This window comes from Nylanderia fulva, unplaced genomic scaffold (assembly GCF_048542155.1).
Source record: "Nylanderia fulva isolate GAGA-0341 unplaced genomic scaffold, ASM4854215v1 Scaffold8, whole genome shotgun sequence".
Taxonomy (NCBI): Eukaryota; Metazoa; Arthropoda; class Insecta; order Hymenoptera; family Formicidae; genus Nylanderia; species Nylanderia fulva.
The window spans coordinates 1,582,957-1,602,657 of NW_028190916.1; the positions used below are offsets into that span (position 1 = coordinate 1,582,957).

The following is a 19,701-nucleotide window of genomic DNA, read 5'->3' on the forward strand; positions in this document are numbered from 1 at the left end:
TCGAACAACCGCGTCACACTTATAAAATGGAACTTGAAATCTCTTGAGACGAAGGTGTCGGACCTGTCGCGAGATATGCGAAGAGAAAAACGTGAAAAACTCGCGGTATTAACATATCTCCTCTCGACACTTATGTTTCACCTCAACGTGTCCCTTATTTATCCGAAGTTTATAGCTCATTGCTCGTTTTATTCTTCGCTCATATTACGCGCGACGTAATTGTTTTTTTTTCTTTGCATTCTTTTTTTAAAGAGAAACAGCAATCTTGTTGCAACGTTGTGTTCCTTTTGCAGCGCAAATTAAAGGCTACAAGACAACATGCGTAAAGAAAATTGCAAGCTTTCTCTCTTTCTCTTTCTCTCTGTCAAATACGGGGAAGAAATTATATACTGTTCCTGTTCTGCGAACGAGTGTGCCCATTGATTATCGAGGCGAAGTAAATATTACCTCGGTTTTTATCCTTATCAAGATGTCACATTGCAGGAATATTTACTCGCTTTATCTGTCACGATTCCATCCACGATCTGATTAGAGAAACGAAATGTTCTCTTTACCGTATCTTGATATTGATTCGCTTTGATTAATGGAAATTTCCGCGACATTTCATGTGGCGTCGTGAAAGCTAAATGCTTTTGTTGGAAATTTAATAGTTAATTTGACAGATGAGATTGTTATGGATTTTTAATATAAGCGCGCAAGGATTATATCTTTCATCATTTTATATGCGCATTTATATAAAAACACTTATCATAAAGATAATTTTATTCAATTTTATGATTCTTAAAAAATTAGCTCCTCCGTTATCTGAAAAGCGTCATGAAATATTCTCAGACAAGATTCTCAGCGCGTCCACAAAACTGGCCTTATATACTCCGTTTAATTAAATAAGAGTGGATGGGATACGAGATCGCGCAGAGGCATGCATCGCGCGTAAAAGGGATTTGTAATTTAAAATTTAATAACGCTAAGAACTTGATTTCTATTCCTTTCGCCATAGAGTAGTATAGCCAATGTCGGCGTATAAAAGTAGGTAGACCGTCTTCTTTCAATGACCGAAAGCCGACGATGGAGATAATCCGATTATAGGGATGCTATATATACATATATATGTATATATGTACATATAGCGGATATTTTGTCGCATTTTGTAATTTAAACCCGCAATCCTGATCCGATCGCGGAGAATTAAGACAACGATTACATATTTGACAGAGGAAATAAGAGAAAAAATAAACCAACGAGACGTCTCATTGATATAAACGCGTATTTACATAAAGTCAGAGTAAAAAAAAACCTCTTCCTCATCTCCAGAGATAGAAATATATTAAACGCAGGTTTGCCTTGCGTTATTACGTCTTGAAAATGAACATCCGCGACAAATTTAAAAGAGCACGTTCATCTCGGAGAACACTCGGGGACTCCTTTCCTCTCCTTCACATCTCCACGAATAATGCAGAAAGATCGGTCGTGCCGAGCAGACAAAATTCTAAATTTTCAGCCTTTTGTCAGCCGACAAGTGCGGAGACGAAGTTGCGTTCACTGCGACGATGATAAACATTGAAGTTACAGAACAATCTCTGCCTCAAGTTGCGCAGCATCTCGTTTAACCTCGTATGGTCTTATCATTCTAATTGAATTCGCGAAACGAAAAACACGAAAAATTCTCTCACATTATTTTAAACTTTTTTCGAGAAAATAAAACATTGCGATAAACATAGGAAACGTATATATATTAAATTTGTAATAAAAAATTATATTGCATGTTCTGATATAATTTAAATCGCAATCCGCTCGACTCTAAAGCCGTAGACCGACTTATCAACAGAAAGGAGACATTTTTCCGTGAATACCGAAAATCCAAATGCAATCCTCTTAGAGACATAAAACGCAGTATCCGCGTATCGATTACGTTGGCTTCTTTCTGCCCGAGGTGCCGAGAACTCAGACATCACAACCGCTTCCCTTTTTTGTCCGGAGCAGGAAAAATGGGTCAGAAGCGAAAGTGTCCGCTTTTATTCTCCTGATATTACAGGGAGAAACATAAATGAATATGAAATGGTAAACCTCCCTCTTTGTTGAACGTGATGATCGTTGACAAAACGCGAATAGAAGAGATCGGCGGTTTTACATTAGATTTTTCACTTGTAAATTTCCGGAAAACACAAGACGAGGTGCGCGCATATTGACGCATAAGCGAGATAACGTTTCTCTGCTCTTGTTCCGGTTGATAAGAGAAATCTTTCAAGATTCAATCGTCTCTGCGTTCAAACCGGTTGAATCGACGGTCGGAATGGTGACGAAGGAAAGGGCAGATTGATCGGAAAATGCTATCTCTTCTCGTTGTCATCGATATTCCGTCGCGAAACGTCTCTTCTCACTGTCATTCCGCGACAAACGTTTATCTCTATGGAGATTTCGCGCGAGTAATAATAATTATGTATCGTCGAATATATTCTTCCTCATTTATTGAAATGCCCACACATATTATTATTCACATATTTCATGTATCGGAACGTGTTGTCTTTATTTTAATTATTACTTTTGTTTTGATATTTAGTCAGCTTATTGTTATCGTAATATTTATTGTGTATCTTTGCATCATTAATTTAAGAAAATTATAAACCAAAAAATAGGATAAATTTTAACATTATGTACATTTTTTATTTGGACAATTAAATAATGTTTTTTTGAATATATTTTTTAATAATAAAATTAAGATGAAAATTGCGAAACATATATTGAAACAGAATAATCACGTTCTAAATAATCGTGCATATATGCATAATAACCAAGATTCAACCTTGATGAATAGTAAAATAAAAATAAAAAATTCTTAATTAGCATATAATTCTAACATTATAAAAGCATACAATTATATGCAAAAGCGTATAATTAACATATTTCAGAATTATATTTTATATCCACAGTTATATTTGTATGGCTCTGCTTTTTATTGATTTTTACGGTCTTTATTAACATAAACTGTTGAAGTAATATAAAATAATGGAAAATCTGTACCATATGTCTCTTCAGTGTCTCGAGTTTCTACATTTATTGACTTCGCTAAAACGAAAAATTGATGAAAGTTGAAAGCAAGTCATCCTCAAACTGATAACGGAGTATCTATTCGCTTGTCAGTAACTTCCGTCCGGAGAAATTTCTTTTCCTTTAGAATGGCTACTTCCTGATAGAAAGAGATCGAGTTCCTCTCTTTATTTGTAATTCTATTGTGAACCAGAATCGTCGTTCGAATATCAGATATTGTACGTACATACATATACATACGTGTCGCGTACGAGATAATCAATGAAAAAAAAAATCTTTTTTTCGTTCGCTATCCGAGAAATAACGGAGCGAGGATAATATTGCAATTCCTCGGCATCTCACCGCAATAAATTTCCCGTTGCTTTATTTTCATCAAAAATCTCTCCCTCTCTCTTTCCCTTTTTCTCTCTCTTTTTATATATCGGGCTTAGTTTTAAGCCATAAGTAACTTTTACATTACTTTATAATCCTGTTACACCGTAATATTTTGTATCCTGAATCTTTCGGCATAATTACAAAATACATAACGCAATATTTCAAATTAATCTAAGAAGAGAATATTATATCTAGATCTCTACCTCTTACTTAGAGATACATATTCATCGCGGGATTTTAACGTATAAAGCGGACTTTTAACGAGCAAGCTTCGTGTACCGCTAATCGCCTGTAGACGTAAAGCTGCTCTCTGCCTCTAATTGCGATACGAGCGATATTCTAACAATATGAGAAACGTATCTGAATGAGATAAACATGAACTGTATACATTTATACGTGTAAGAGAGATCGTGCAATGGTACCTCGAAGGAAGAAGTATTCGCGCGAGAGTAGCTAGTCGTAAGGGAGGAACGGCAGTGCTATTATGCGCGCGACATAGAAGCGAATGAGAAGAAGGTAGTACGCGGCCCCCATCATCCGGACAAGCACCCAGCCGCGAGCGCCTTCTCCTTACGGCTACATTATATGCACTCGAGGTCTTCTCTACGTAGGCCGCTTTATTAGCTCGATAAAATAGGATTACTTGGCTATGGTTTATAAGAATTGTCGGCTTTACCGCGTCGAGCTGTAAGAGAGAAAGGAAAGATCATTTTTTTCTCTCTTTCGTCGTTTTAACACAAAAGCCAGCTGGTATAACGATATTATTGTTACGGCAGAGCCGTAATAATATATATAGCAATAGGAACATCTCGGCACCCACGGGACGTTTCCTATTATGACAATGTGAATGGACACAAATTCGCCGCAACCGACGTTGTGATCAAATCAAAAGACTGGTTCCGGAACGGAAAATTTAATGAATGAAAAGTGGAAGAACCAAACAAAAGCGCGCTTAGCTGGCTTTATTTATTCGATTTATATATACAATAATATATATATATTTTTTTTGTATAAAAGAGTCAGCTTCATTTCCGCAAAAAGTGTCCAAATTTTCCGCATATCCTGAATGTAATAAAAAGCAATTTCTCTCTGCTTTTATTGAATATATTCTTAAGCGTTTACATTTTATAATCTCTTCATTATACATATGTGTATATAATAAACATTATAGCAAATATTTGATTAATTATTTTCATTTAAATTAAATATTTTAATTGAGTTTATATATTATATATTTTATTAAATATTGTTTCTTAATTTTAATTAAACAAAGTTTGTAAAATATTAAAAATATTATATCTGTCAAAGCAGAGTTATCATTTTTTGTACTAATATATCGAGAAATGTCTCTAAATTACTACACTATATCTGAAATATGTGGAATGATAAATTTTACTCCGACAAATGTTAGCAATTAAACTTCAAGCATTAAGTTAACTAGCACCATTCATTTTCGACTTATCTATATCTAAAGTATATACACAATATAATCCAAGATAGGTGGAATAAAATGGGAATCTTAGTCAATATGTTTAAGTTTGCCGTTTGTATATACTAAGAAAGTTATAAAGAGTATAGGGGTAAAGTACTTTTGAATTTAACCTGTTACTACCAGGATGGGGTGCGCCAGGGTTGTTTACAAGGGTGCATCTCAAGTTGTACACTGTGCCGCGAACCGCGCGCTTGTTTACCTTTTTATCTGACAGCGCTCTTTGTTCCGTGAGCGACAGCAGTTGTCTCTACCTGTGTTCTTCGAAAAAAATAAAGAAACTTAAAAGGCAACTCTTCGTCTTTTCTTCTTCTTTTCTTTTCTTTTTTTTTTTGTAGCTATCGTAGTTTTGTTGTACAAGATTCGCGAGTCTCGCAACAACTCTAGTAGAAACATCCTGTGTATATCGCCATTATCTGTATTACTTCCTTAAGAATCGAGATTTCTCCTCCCACGAAACGGCGGTAACGTTCGTCGCGCACTTTGCGTAAGTAGAAAGAGTCATTCGGCGCAAAATTACTCGACGAGGGGAGTATTTGAATGCGCTCTATCACTATCCACGTAAAGCGCCTAACAAAAATATTTAGAAAGCTTATAAGAGAAGCACACAACGCGATCAACAAACGCGAAAAAGACAAAGGTCTCGAGCAAACAGCGAATCAATTCCATTGCGGTGAACAATATATTCCATAGTTTTCCTCGCAGGAAACTCGTGATGAATCTCGAGATTTCAAGACTATCACGGCTGCAAACAGTTGCGTCGCGAAAGCGCAGCATCCTCTCTTGTGTGTGTGTGTGTGGTTTTCTCGACTTGACTCTGTACTTTATGCGATCGTTCATGCAGAGATTCCGGATTCGTGGAAGATTCCTTTCATAAAGAAATCAAGAAGACGGTGTACGAGGACGAGATCAAAGAGAATTATGTCGAAAACAGGCTGGCTGGAAGACATCAATGTAAAACGCCAACGTGTACATCGTCTTAGGTTTGCTGCAGTGAAAATGAATGCAGGCTATTGATTCCCTTTATATTCGACCGTCAATAGAATACCACTTCAAGTCTTCCTTTCTCTGTTTTTCTTTTTCTTTCTTCATACTCTCTCTTACAATCCCTCATTGATGAATAAGCCTTTTAAAGTAGCAAGCCCTAACTTCATTCAACTTCTGTCAAAGGTTAAACTCCGCAATTGTTGCCAGACCTCCTTATACATAATTTTCTATTGAAATATTAAATACAATTATGTAATTTAGATGATTGATCACTGTTATATAATTTCTGAAATTAATTCATAGGAGATAAATATATCGTAAAAAATACATGTACCTATATATAAGTCAATTTTTTGCAATAATACATGTATCGTCGAGATTGCATTGTTGAAATAAACATGATTATGCAAAATGTCGCGCGATCATAGCGAGCGATGCAATCTGTTGATCGAAATTGGAAGTTTCAGAATACAATTCTTCCATAAAATTTCAAACCGGAAATTAAAAATATTACAAAACTGAAAATATGTAAAAAGTCTTTGTAAATATTATACATTAATTTTTTACTGTTTTGAATTTATTCACAGAGACTAAAATAAATTCCTAAAATTGACTTATTCGTGATTTTTATTCTATTATTTGCAAAAGTTTTAAGAGATATAAAAGAATTTTTAAAATAATTGTTTTTTCTTTCAACAAGACTTAGCGATTTTGATTTATTAAATCTTTAAATAATACGTGAGTGTTTAAATAATCATGAGCAATATAGAAGACTAACAAGATTAACTTTTCTGTATAAAATTTATATTTTCTTTTGTCCAGAAATAATAAAAAGGAAAAACTGTCCAATTTACGTGAATATTTCATTCTCTTAAAGCGAATGTGGACAGTGAACAAAAATAGCGAATTATTTATCAAGGCGTTCGCTATGTGTTTCCAAAGCTTCATAATTTTTTTGAATTTCCGACCCGAGGAACTATTCCATGTCAAGCTCTAGCGATTCAAGAGAGAAGTTTCTTAACTCCCAAACGACGCGTCAAGACGTAACAACGTCACCGGGAATACGTTTCTCTTTCTTCTCTTTTTTATTTCTATCTACGTCTTCCGTTCTCTATTTGCGAATGTCCGAGGATGTGACGCGGAATTTTATGCTTCGACACTGGGTTACGCCCGTCACCTTCGCTCTGTAAAATATTCAGATAAGATCCGTCCGGGTACGTCGTCTCATCCACGGAAACCCGGATATGTGCATACTCGGAACATAAAAGCGCGCTATATGGAAATTAAAAATTGACGATGCTGTTATATCGACACGTCAATTTTACTAATTCGCTGATTTGCAAATTTCATTTCATTAAGAGAAAACGTTTCGATGTTAATGACATTATGCGAAAAGCACGATTTCCATTATATGATGACGTTCGAAAAATATAAGAACAGAATAATCCCGTAACTGTTTACACAATTAAACGAAAATATACCGACACCAGTATCTCCTGATACGATAAAAAACACGTGAATCTGCATAATAAAATGAAAAATGTAACGATAGAAAAAGATGTTAAAAAATTAAATATGAAAGTATTTTGAATATTTGTGATCATAATTTCAGAATCAACATGACGTGCGAGAGAGAGAGAGAGAGAGAGAGAGAGAGAGAGGGATGGAGGGAGAGAGAGAAAGTTTTGTTTCGCCGCTAGACTCGTAATTGGAACTGGATTCCCAATGGAGCTATTTCACAATTCAAACATATGCGCAGCTCTTTTCCCGATAACGCAAAAATTTGAAATAAATCTGTGTATCGGGAGATTTACAGCGAGCATTAAGCATACAGTGCATCGGAAAATCACGTCGTTAATTTCAACCACGTGTGGTAGATGACAAATTTCTCACTCTTCCTTCAACAGATTAACGTTACGCGACAAATAACGCGAACACTATGAATATTGATAAAAGATTTGTTGAAAAGAAATATCTTGAAATAGAATGTTTGATATATTTATGTAAGATATTATTATGTAAAAATCTAGTAAAAATGTAATTTTGCGCGTTATATTTCTTGTAACGTAATACATCTTCGGTTTTGCGAATGCTATCGGAAACGGAATTATTTGACGTTAAGAGCATAGGTATCCATTCATCTCGAGAACGATGTCTCGCTCTTCTTGCATCTAACGCTCGGTTTTCTAGTAGCAACAGAACGGAAAAGTTCTTGCAATCTGCCACGTGACACCGCGCCGTGCGCGACATCATCAAGCAGTGCAATTTCACGTGAGGAACATATATATATATCGCGCGCGTCGCGATTTCGGTCCAAAGAAAGCTTCGCCGTAGATTGGAGAGAAAATCTCGAGAAAATGAAAGACAATAAAATTAATACAATGTCGACAGCGCGACGGTGTGTTTTATCAATTTTCTCTGTCTCAGATTTTCTGAAGGATGGAAAGAACTTAGCTCCCTTTTTCCAGATCTTTATTTTCCGCGGAAACCTTACTTATCTTGCAGACCGCAACGTGACGTCAGATAACAAGACGGTATCAGACGTCCGGCACACGTACAGGCCCTCCTTTTCTGTCGCGAAAGATAGGTTGCTGTATGCATGAATGTATGTGTGTATAAAATCGACCACACAGCTCTATCATAGAACACACTGACATTAAAGTTCGAATAGTTCGTCAAGACTCGGAGTAGAGAGGAAGGAAGGCGAGAGCGCGCAGACGGGAAAAGCGTATTTAAGGACTGAACGAAATTAATCAAAGGTTCCAATTTACCGCGAAAAGAAAAAAAAACGCGCCACTTTTTCACGCGCGAAAAAAGCAAACTACTCATCTTTATTTCTCTCTTATCGGTTGTTTTGAGAAGACTGACATTAACGAGGCTATATCAGCATCAGCGTGATATGAATCGAGTGGAGTGTGCATCATTCAGTGTTGCGGTTTAATTTTTTTTTCTAATTCCTTCAAACATCTCTCGATACGCTTTCTCGTATTAAAGTTTGAAGCGCACGAGAGAAGCAGAAATAATATTCTCCGCGAGCTGGAACTTGAAAGAACCTTGCCGAGAATTCAGAATCACTCTTAGCAAACATGACACAGGCATATATGTATATATACATCTCTTTATACGTTCGCAAAATGAACTCATTAATGTCGCATGTTAGATGAAGATGCTCAATAGCTCTTATCATAAGTCTGTCTTTTCTGCGCTTTTCAAATGGCGAAACAATAGGACGATAAAAACTATGCTCTCTCGGAAAATCATTCTGATTAATTACACGTCTGTAATGTGAATCAAAAGATAGAATCCCTTAAACGTAGATAATAAAAATTTCACACGATATTAAAAAAATATTCCATTTTTCTATAATACATTTTCTAGATTATTATAATATTGCTTAATTTAAACCATTATATTTTCTGAATTTGTATTTTATGAGTATTAAAAAATATTTTTTGTATTTATTTTATTTTAAAATGAGAAATGGTTCTATTTATATAAATACAATCGTTTTATTAATATTATAAAATGAAGAGGCTATATAGAAGAGAAGAGACGTGTACGCTATATTTTCAAACTTTTACGATTATTTTATTATTATGTCGCTGTATTCATCATCTCGCACTCGTATCGGATTTTCAATATATCGGTGGCATATATTCGAGAAGTTGATAAATCGTTATTTCGTAATCTGATTATGTATTTAAAGTAACATGAGGCCTAATAGAAACTCCTTTATTAAGATAATTGATCGAGTACAATGCACTAGACCTCTCTACTCCTCTTTTACTCTCTCTTCTCAACTACTATTCGCATTACTTACAATGGGACTTTGCCAATGGGCGTGTTAACGATTAATTCGTCCTGAAACTCAACGTTTTCTCGTGGAATCTCTTCATCAACGAAAGAAAGAGAAAGAAAGAGTGAAAGAGCAGAGGGACAGAGAGGGTCGCAGTCGGTGGCCTCCCCCTTCTCTTATTCCCTTGTCCGTTCTTTTTTTGGATCTTCCGGAAACTGCCGCTTTTTCCTCTTGCCTTTGTTTCAAGCACAAAAGAACGATCCCGGGCATTCTGGGAATCGCACGAACCAGCGATGTAATTGCCCGTACGTATCCCGTAGAATTCGTGGAATTTAAAAACGGCACAAGAGCCCTTTATACGCACTTCGAGCGATAATTCCGGTCGTGCTTTCAACAAAATCGGTCGGCACTAAATTCCCCTATCGATGTCATTTATCGAGTCGCTAATCCGCGCATTCGAGATCCCGTATAAAATTCCGTACTTGGGGGGATCGCCATTATACATCGGAAAAAAATATACCGTATACACTGTTTGTATCGTACGTACACGCTGTTCGGTTTCATTTCGCGCGACCATTCTCTGCAGAAACTAATTAATTAAAAGAAATTAAGATTAACTTTTCATCCGGTGTACGCGCACCGTGCCGTTATATAGGTTTTCGTTAGTCGTAAGTAAGCGATACAAGCGGAATCAGTCTACCGTGGCGACACCTTTAAATGGAGAGTATGGAACGTGCGACTAGTTAATCAATACGTAACGAGTTCTGTATAGGGTATATTTGCACGCTCTAAGGACGCGCTGGCGATCGTTAATTTTATTTCATTTCGATTCCTGTTTCCGCGAGAGAGACAGGTCTCAAATAGGATTCCGTGCCCTGATATTCATCGGTAGGTTTTTCAAAGTGGCGAAAGAAGGTTGCTCGTAACGACATCGACTAGGAGGATTTTGCTGGAATCGAGAGGATAAAAATTTTCATTGAGAAATTATAACTAATTGAAAGCGTGAGAATCGCTCGTAAAATAGGATTACTCTCTTTTTATCAAAATTTCATAAAAAGATAATAAAATTATTATTATACCGCGTTATTTTAGTACCCATATTTCGTTCGTTTTACACCAAAAGAAATGTTCTTCGGCATCAAATTTTTTCAGAGTCTGAATGATTTTTTGACGCATCATTCCAGAGCAAAAGAGATGTGTGATAACAAGTACCTATTTGCTCTGTTTCAGGTTTATTCGAGACGGACGGCCTACTGGTGCCCGGCACGATGTGCGACCACGAGTTCGTCAGTTCGCAATCGACGCCTCATTACGGACGATTCTACTCACCGCGTTACCCGTCCTCTTATCCGAAGAACATCCGGTGCTCTTACCTCTTCCGGGCAAGGTAACTGTAATCCAACCTAGTCGTGAACTCGCGCGCGCTGTATTCTATGGGGAGGAAGAGAGAGAGGGAGGACGGGAGAACCTAATCCATATATAATGCATCTCTGCGGCTAATCTCCACCTTCGCCATATATATCTACTACTGTCTTAGCGCATTTAACGAGACGGCAGTCCGTAATCCCGCTCGCAGTTAATTAACGTCCAATCTAACGTATCGGAGGATATGTTTGATCATCTCGACGTTGCGTTTCTCTCTAAAGTTTCGCGCGCGCGCGAGAGAGAGAGAGAGAGAGAGAGAGAGACATTTAAATTTCGCGTGTTGAACCATTAAATCTCTCTCGGGTTTCTCGCTAGTTTCGAACCACTGATAGACACTGAATGTTCGTACCGTCACGCTTCTGGCGTCATCCAAAATTTTCCAGCTTCCTGACCTCAACTTTCGCCGTTCATCTCTCGACTCCTTGTTACATTCGTGGTCGCTCAGAGTTATGTTGCGAGCTGGTTCGCAGTACAACGCTATGAAAGCTGCGTACTGCGGAGTTGAAGAAAAAAAGTGGCAAGTTCTTGGCATGAACCCTCGCAGGAAGCGTTACTATTTTCTAACCGTCTCCGCAAAATGCGCCGAAACTACTTGCTGGACGCTCGCGAAAACGCGACTCAATGTTCACCGACGAAATATAAACAGACATTTTGATATTTATTTGTCGAATATATTAAAAAGGAATATTAGAAATAAATTTCTTCTTCAAATTATGTATTTTTATATTATATTTATTATATTTTATTCATTTTATATAATAATAAACTATAGAATAAATTCTAATTATTATTTTTAGAACAAAAGCAATGCTAATAATTATATAACATATTAACGAAAAATATTCAATTTTTGAATATTTGTCATTAATTTTTTATCGACATTACTTTTGTTTTTAAAAAGCTTTAAAGTAACAATTAAAAAAATGGTATTTCAAAAATTAAGCACTAAAGTAATTATAAATAATACTTGTAGATATTTTAGGCACAGATTTCAAAAAGTATTTTAATAATTAATAGAATAATACATAATAGTAACTTATTGTTTTAAATATATGTATATACATATACGAATCTATTTATGTATACTCTTTCATCGAAGCTAATCCTCTAAAATTTTTAACAAATTTTAATCTATTTTTTTTCTCAAAAATTATGAAAAATTTAATTACATTTTATTTCCCCCGGGAAATTATATTTTGCACTACTTTTGATTCGATTGATTTACTATAGGATTCTATTTATCTAGTAGAATTTCTAGTTTACATTATAGAATATCTATATCTGTAAACGTCATAACTCACATCAACGTATCGCTCAGTACGGTTCATCGGTTACGGTGGATGTCTGATCCGCGTATACGGCGATCAAAGGAAATGGTTAACGGTGTCGAGTCAGAACGTCGCTCAATCGTGATGAATTTAATCACGGCTAGTACGCGCGGATGTGATTTCCGTAGTATTGTGGGTCGCTGCTTAATTGCCGTAATTGTATCAAAGTAGCGTGCGCGCAGTCTCCCACCCCTTCTCATTTCCCCTCCTCCGTTTTCACTTCCCCTATATGTCTAACAGTTATGTCAACGCAACATAGCCGGCCGCTATAAAGCCGGCTGATGTGTGTGCACGCGAATATATATCACACAGAGTCTATTCGCTCTCCAGGTATTCATGACACTCGCTCTATATTAACGCGCTATACTGCTCTGATGATGGTCTCGCCTTTGTGTCATGTAGCGATCGCTGCGAGCGAGCCATCTCGACAGCCGTCCTCGGATAGGAGGAAGAAAATAGAATAGGGAAGACAGAATGGAAGATAATAGAATGTGTCACACAATATTTCGATTATTTCTATTTTCTTACGTAAAGCGTAAGTTGTTTCGCGGTTCCCTCTTTTACAAGGGTATATTTTCTCCCTCTCTCTTCCTTCCTTTTTTTTCTCCCTCTGTCGTTTGACTGTGAATCTTTTTGCGCAAAGAGAGATTTGTGGTCCCGCCACGCTGTTCACAGCCGCCACTACTGCCGCCGTCGGTTTAACAAATTCATACGCTAGGTGCGCTTATAACGAAATTAATTACAACCCCCGTCCATCTTGTTTCATTAGTACCGGCGGGAATAGGATAAACCGCCGCACGGACGAAAAATGCGCGTAATAATATTTCCGCATTCATAAAAATTCAGGTTTTAATATCGCGCGTTCAAAATAGCCTCCACGGGAACAAGCGTGGTGTTGTAATGTAGAATATAACTCGATTGATTTTTGTTTCAGGTTGAAGGAGAGAATTCGTTTGGTTTTCGAGGAGATCTCGCTGCAAAAGGGAGATCTGAGGTGAGTATTAACTGAATTTTTTATTTTCCAACTTTGTGTTACGATGACAGAAACGAAGCGAATAAATCAGTACGTATCGTCGAAGGCGAAAAATAATAGCGAAGAATAAATCGATGAATTAGAGATATTAATATCGTTCGCCTGACGTCGCGCATTTTAAAAAAACTTTGTTCCGTCATAAATGATTTACAAATTTCTCCTCCCGGCGCGTTTTGCCCCGAAGTTGATAGATTTGCGAGAGAGCAACGTTCGACGCATCCGCGAGAAAAAGTTTCCCGTACATCCCTCGCATATTCAGGATAGAAATTGAGTTCTACAAGTTGCGAAAGAGAAAAATCGAGAGGGTGGGGGAAAGGGGAAGGGAGATTTAGCAGAAGGGATCAAAGTCGCGAATCCACGAAGTATGACCGAAAGAAGGGTGGAAAAGGGGAGGCTGCCTCGTCCATGTAAACGACGCACCATTAAGCCCCCGTCGGCTGATAGAAGGGCATTTGCGCGATCTGTCGATTTAAAACTTTGAAACCGTCCCCCTCCCAGGCATGCGGAGAGTTAAAAACAGTTCGCGACCCCAAAAACCGCGACAGGCGGATACATAGAATGGAATATGCGGTGACACCGTGACACGTTCGGATGCTGCTCGGTTCTTTGACACGGACGATTTAATTCTTATTCGACGATTAAATTCTATTTCTCGAGTATTTGTTTAATATTGTGGTATTATTCGCTCTCACAGAAAAAATAGTATCCTTGAAAGAATGCAAATAATGATTCAAGTATATTTTATCCTTATAATAGCGCCAAATATAAATAATTTTGGATAAAGGATAATTTATCCTTAAAACAAAGTGCAAAATATTATTGGTTGAAGCTGAAATTTACTTATAAATATTGCAAGGACAAGTGACAAGTGAGCATCGGATATATAAGCGATACTTTCAAGTATATATAATAATTCTTAGTTCAAATGTGACTAAGTTTGTTTTTACCATATGCGATTTTTAAAACAAGAATATATCTTAAAGATAAAATATACTTTATACAAACTTATTTATTATCAAGGCAAATGAAAATTTGTGATTACAAAGAGCTTAAATCTATGCTTAAATCAATCAAATAGCGTTCAAGAATAAAAATATACTTGAATCAAGGATTCCTCTTTTTTTCTGTGCTCGTATTGATTATTATATATACTTTTTTTTCACCGCGAGAATATGAGTATGTCGATATCGAGCCACTATACGTACTCAGGATAATTCGACCACTTTGAATTGGTCGACTTTTATTGCGCGCTTGCCGAACTAATCCCTTACAACTTTGAGCGAGACACAAAATGAAAACTGCAGAACCATTAAAACTTTAAGACACGTTTGGACACATTTACACGCGCGTGTAATATCACATCCGTGCAGTTTTAGAAAAAAAATAATTGAACTTGAAATTACGAGAGTATTCAACCCCGTTACTACCAAAAACGAGGGCGCGTTTTTACAACTTGGTTAGAAATTTCATTGGTTTCGCGTAGTAGATAGTCGCGATTCTATCTCCTCGGAATTGAACCCGAAGATAAAAATACGTTCACATTTCTCGTCACGACAATACTGCGGACGTGTTTTTGCCTTTGAAGTATCTAATATACAATATTGGGTATATTCGATCGATACTTTTTGTTCAGTAAACTCTTTCTAAATTTTAATTGATTTTTAGAAAATTAACTTTTTTAACTTTAATCGTAATTGTTGATAAAGCTTCAAACTCTTAAATAGTTAGTTTATTTCTGAACAAATTAATGATGTGTCCAAGAAAAGGTATATCAAAATATTGAAAAGCATAATTTTTCAGAAGAAATTCAAAGATTGGATATCATTCTTATATGTTCATTTTTTTTTTTTTTTTTTTTTTTTAAGTACTTATAGATATATTTAAAAATTATTTTATACAACACTTTGAACGTTCAGAGAATTATCTACATTATTCATAAAAAATTAAATAATTAAATATTTTAGTATATTTTTTCAAGTATATCTGCATCCCTCAATATGCACAATTATAGAAATAAAGTTCAAAAAGAGGGAAAGAGAAAGAGAGAAAAAGAGAGTGCTCGTGGGTTTTATAGAAGCAGAGATGCTATTCCTTTCTATTACTTATTTACAGCAGCGAGAAAACCTGTGCATCTCCGTTCGCGTTCTTAACGATTTAATCACGAGGTACTTTTCTCACGATGAAGCTTTTGCATGCACCACTTTCGCGGAGTGTGTGGTAAATTTTAAAGACTCGGTGCGCAGGCGCTCCGTTACGCTAATCGTGAATTACGACGCTATTATTCTGTTATTAACGTTTAAGATCTAACGAGCGTTAGAGAATCGAGGGCGCGAAACTTTTTCTATTTAAAACTTTCTCATCCGATACACGATCGCGGGCAAATCTCTCAAACAATTATACAGCTCAGTCAGTCGGCAATAAAGACCGGCAGATGGATTAAGCACGCAATGGAGATTTACGCGCGCGATAAAGTCGTCTTTGATCTCTTTTCCTCCCCCTCTCCCTTTCCCCTTTCCCACCCGGTCTTAATTTTCTCCGTTTACACGTCTTAAATCTAATCCCGTGTAATTGACGCCTATAATTAACCTGCGAAAACACCCGGTTTGGCGCGAGCGCTATCTGATCTGTCGCCGAAGATCAAATTCATTCCGTCTCGGATTAATTTCAGAATAAAGTCTCCAAACGATCGCAAAAGTTACTCCGTGCTCTGAGAATTTTATCGGTCAGAAGAGACGACGAGGCGAATAGATAATCGGCGTCGATCGGCCTGGCCGGCTATAGATAAAACATTCGAGTGGCGAAGATGAAGAGACTTGTCGGCGCTCTTCTTCGGCGAGAGGCGTAAAGCCAAACGAACCATTAAATTAATCAAACGAAAACTGATTTGTTTGCCGAGGAGCAAAGGGTAGGAAAGGGTAACGTGAGGAATATTGATGCAGAATCTGAATTTGCGCGCGCGCGCAATCGCCCGAGAAGAACATGTCTTCCCTTTATTCTTTAAGACATTTACAACTTCCCTGATTCATGTAGTCTTCGAAAGTATATCGTGGAACGTAGATAATGTCAGCCGTGTGTTGTAGAGTACAGAAAAGATACAGAATGGCTGGAACGACAACGATAAGTGAGGGTCGCCTTGCGCGTCGTTACGCGTCATGGACGTCGATTTTGCAAATTGAAAAGTACAGATTTGTTCAACGTTTGAGATAAATGTGAGACATAAAAATGTTTTCTCTTTTCCGAATAACTCGTTTTTAATCCTGTTTCATATCGTCAACATTTACGTATATTTATTGTAAAGATTATTTTGCGAATAAGTTTTGTAATTATTTATTGAAAGTTACAAAAATGTATAAAATAATTTAGTGAAGTGCTCTGATATAAAAATAAATTTTTTATATTAATTGATTAACTTTTTGATCTTTTAAACTAACACATGGATGTTTTATTTTGCATGCAAAAAAAAGTCAATTATAAAATAAACACACAAGTAAATTTGCTAGATATTCATGAGAGTAAATATGCTTTTTTATTACGTCAAGAAACATTTGGACACTTCATGGGAAAATGTTGATATTTCGCTAAAACATACAATATATATTTTTTTGAAAATATACTTTTAACTTTTAAAAAATTTAAAAAAGCATATACTGTATCATATGAATAAAAATAATCATTTATATATCATTTCCGCAAAGTTCTTGTTTATGCCAAAAAAAATTATCATATAATTTTTATAATAAAAACATTGTTAATATTTTTCATATTGCAACCCATATAGTTATCAGTGCTTTTAAAATTTTAGTTTTTTTACAATATCGTTCAAATTATAAAAATGTCAGTTTTCACAAAAAAAAAAAAACCATAATGTGATGTCTAAAAACTATGTATTTCATATAAAAAAATAAATATTATATGTTTCTTGTGGATGAAAAAAAAAGAATATATTATACATTCAGAGATATTAATTAAAAATTTGAATAAGACGGTGACAGATTTGTTTACGCGATAATGTTTTTTTTTTTCGAGGTATTAAGCAATCAGCGAACAAACGAACGAATCGATCCGCGGACGAGAGTTCGCTGTAATTCGAACGCCATCGTACGTATTGAACTTCCTACTACGTTTCATGAGCGCTCCACGTGCGTGCCGAGAATAATCGTCGGTCGTTAGATATATCTCGTTACGCGCTCCAGCGCGAGAGGAGCGTTCGTGAGTTGGAGAGTCTTCCACGTGATCGCGAGGGGTACTTAGGGTACGCGGGTACCTCGAGCACTCCCATGTACTTTACTATGGAACATGCAAATCACCAGACACACACACTCGCCATCGATCGAAAGGGACGCGGAATCTGATGTATTATCAATCCTCATGAATGAGAGATAGCCCCTCTGCGCGCGACTCGAAATTTTACGATCACCAATACGTCAAACGACTAATGCTTCTGATATTACTGACATAAATCTGCCAAACGGTAATACTGAGAGCAGTGAGAGCCCCGCGACCGCCGCCGATCCTCTTCAACCTGGCTACCATAGATTGTCCTGTCCCTTCGATTTCCCACGGTTAGCGCGCCATCGAAAACGCGACATGCCTGGACTGCGCATGAACTGCGGAAGGCGGAATATTTTTTCGAACAAGTCCTACATATATTTTGCTCGGGACATATCTCACGTCAGGATCTCTCTCTCTCCCTCCTGTGTTTCTTATTCGTAGCTCGGTAAACTTCATATTCCGTCTAGCGAGCGCAACGAATATCTTACCGGGGATATATTTACGACGAATTTTTCTCCCATGCTCAAGCTTGCGTTTTTCATGTCGGTCTTTGTTAAGGATTTAAATGTTTGCACGTGAATTTTTCGCACGTTTATCGTAATTAACTCGGCTGCAATACGATACCTATCGATCTGACAGCGATAGCATACTTTTTTTTTTAATCCCGCAGTGTGTATGCTGGTTACATCTGACCTCTAAATCCTTTGAACAGGACGCGGACCGTGATTCTACTTAACCCACATAAAGTTCCTCTGCGCGCAAAGACTTAGAACTGAGAATGGTGATGGCGAAGTCAACTTGAGGAAACGAGAGGCGCCTAGGGACTGGTACTTGCAGTTGCAGCGTGCAGGAGTTAATCCTTGATAAATCCTCGAACTCCATCCTAATTCAGTATTGAGCTCCCTTAATTTCATTCCGTCAGTGATCTTTTAGCTTCAAACGCCGGGATCAAACCCGATGAGATCTCGGACGAACGAAAAGCGCTGAAGAAAAATGACGATAAAAACGTGTGTGAAATTAATGTCAAATCAAACTCGAGAGATCTCGACAACCGGAATTATCATTCAGTCATCGTGAGATCGTAAATTACAAGCGGTTTTTTTCGAGTAACATTTGCAGATATACATAATATTACTTTGTAAACATATATGAGAAAAAGCGGCGCGCGTGAAATTTGAGAAAATTGTACACGCTTGCATCTAGCTAAGAATAATGCGCAAGCAAATGTAATTTTCGTAGCGGGAGACGAGATACGAATAATAAGCAATTTTCAAATCGCATTATGTTATTACGTAAGTCTCAGTATGGGGTCTGAACATGGCTGAAAATGGAAAGGAAATATCATTGTCGAAGTAATAAGTTTTTGCGTGCGCTCGCGATAAAATATTTGAAAAATTTAACATCATTGCTTTTATAACATTTATCTACCAACACGTTCGGCGATACTTTAATCGATCTCATCAGAGATTAAAATTAAGAATTCTTTTTAAATATTTTATAAATGTAGACGTACGTACAATATTCCGACATATGTCAATGTTTAAGTTAGCAGCTTTATTTCACATGGTATAGGGGTTTTATTTTGCGAGTAAAATAGCGGATACCACCGAACCTCATTTAAAGTTCACTCTATATTCTGTTTCGCACGTCCTATCGGAGTCTGGCTATAGCGTAGTGATTCATGAGCAATTCACCGTCTATACGACGAAAACCGACCATTACTGGCTAGGGGAAAATTTGTGACTATCAAATATTACTTCACGCGACTCGTTTTACATAATTTATTCGTATTCAGGTGTGTTTATTTGCCGCACATCGAATCGTTGTTTATGCGCGATAAAAGCAATAATCTCCTTAATCTCGGAAACAATATCGATTTTTTGTGCAGAGTAATATTTCTATTTTTTACATAATATATTACGCTCCGCGTAAAAATTAATCGAACGTATAT

The 19,701-nt window shown here is 36.7% G+C and overlaps 1 protein-coding gene across 1 annotated transcript in view; it reads left to right on the forward strand.

Moving 5' to 3' along the window:
* The window catches only part of Sol1 (CUB domain-containing protein Sol1), a 269,862-nt gene that overhangs the window by 107,760 nt on the left and 142,401 nt on the right, over positions 1-19,701 (forward strand). The window contains exons 5-6 of the mRNA XM_029311762.2: positions 10,923-11,079; positions 13,380-13,439. Of these exons, the coding sequence (XP_029167595.1) occupies positions 10,923-11,079; positions 13,380-13,439 (217 nt within the window). The remainder of the gene's footprint in view (positions 1-10,922; positions 11,080-13,379; positions 13,440-19,701) is intronic.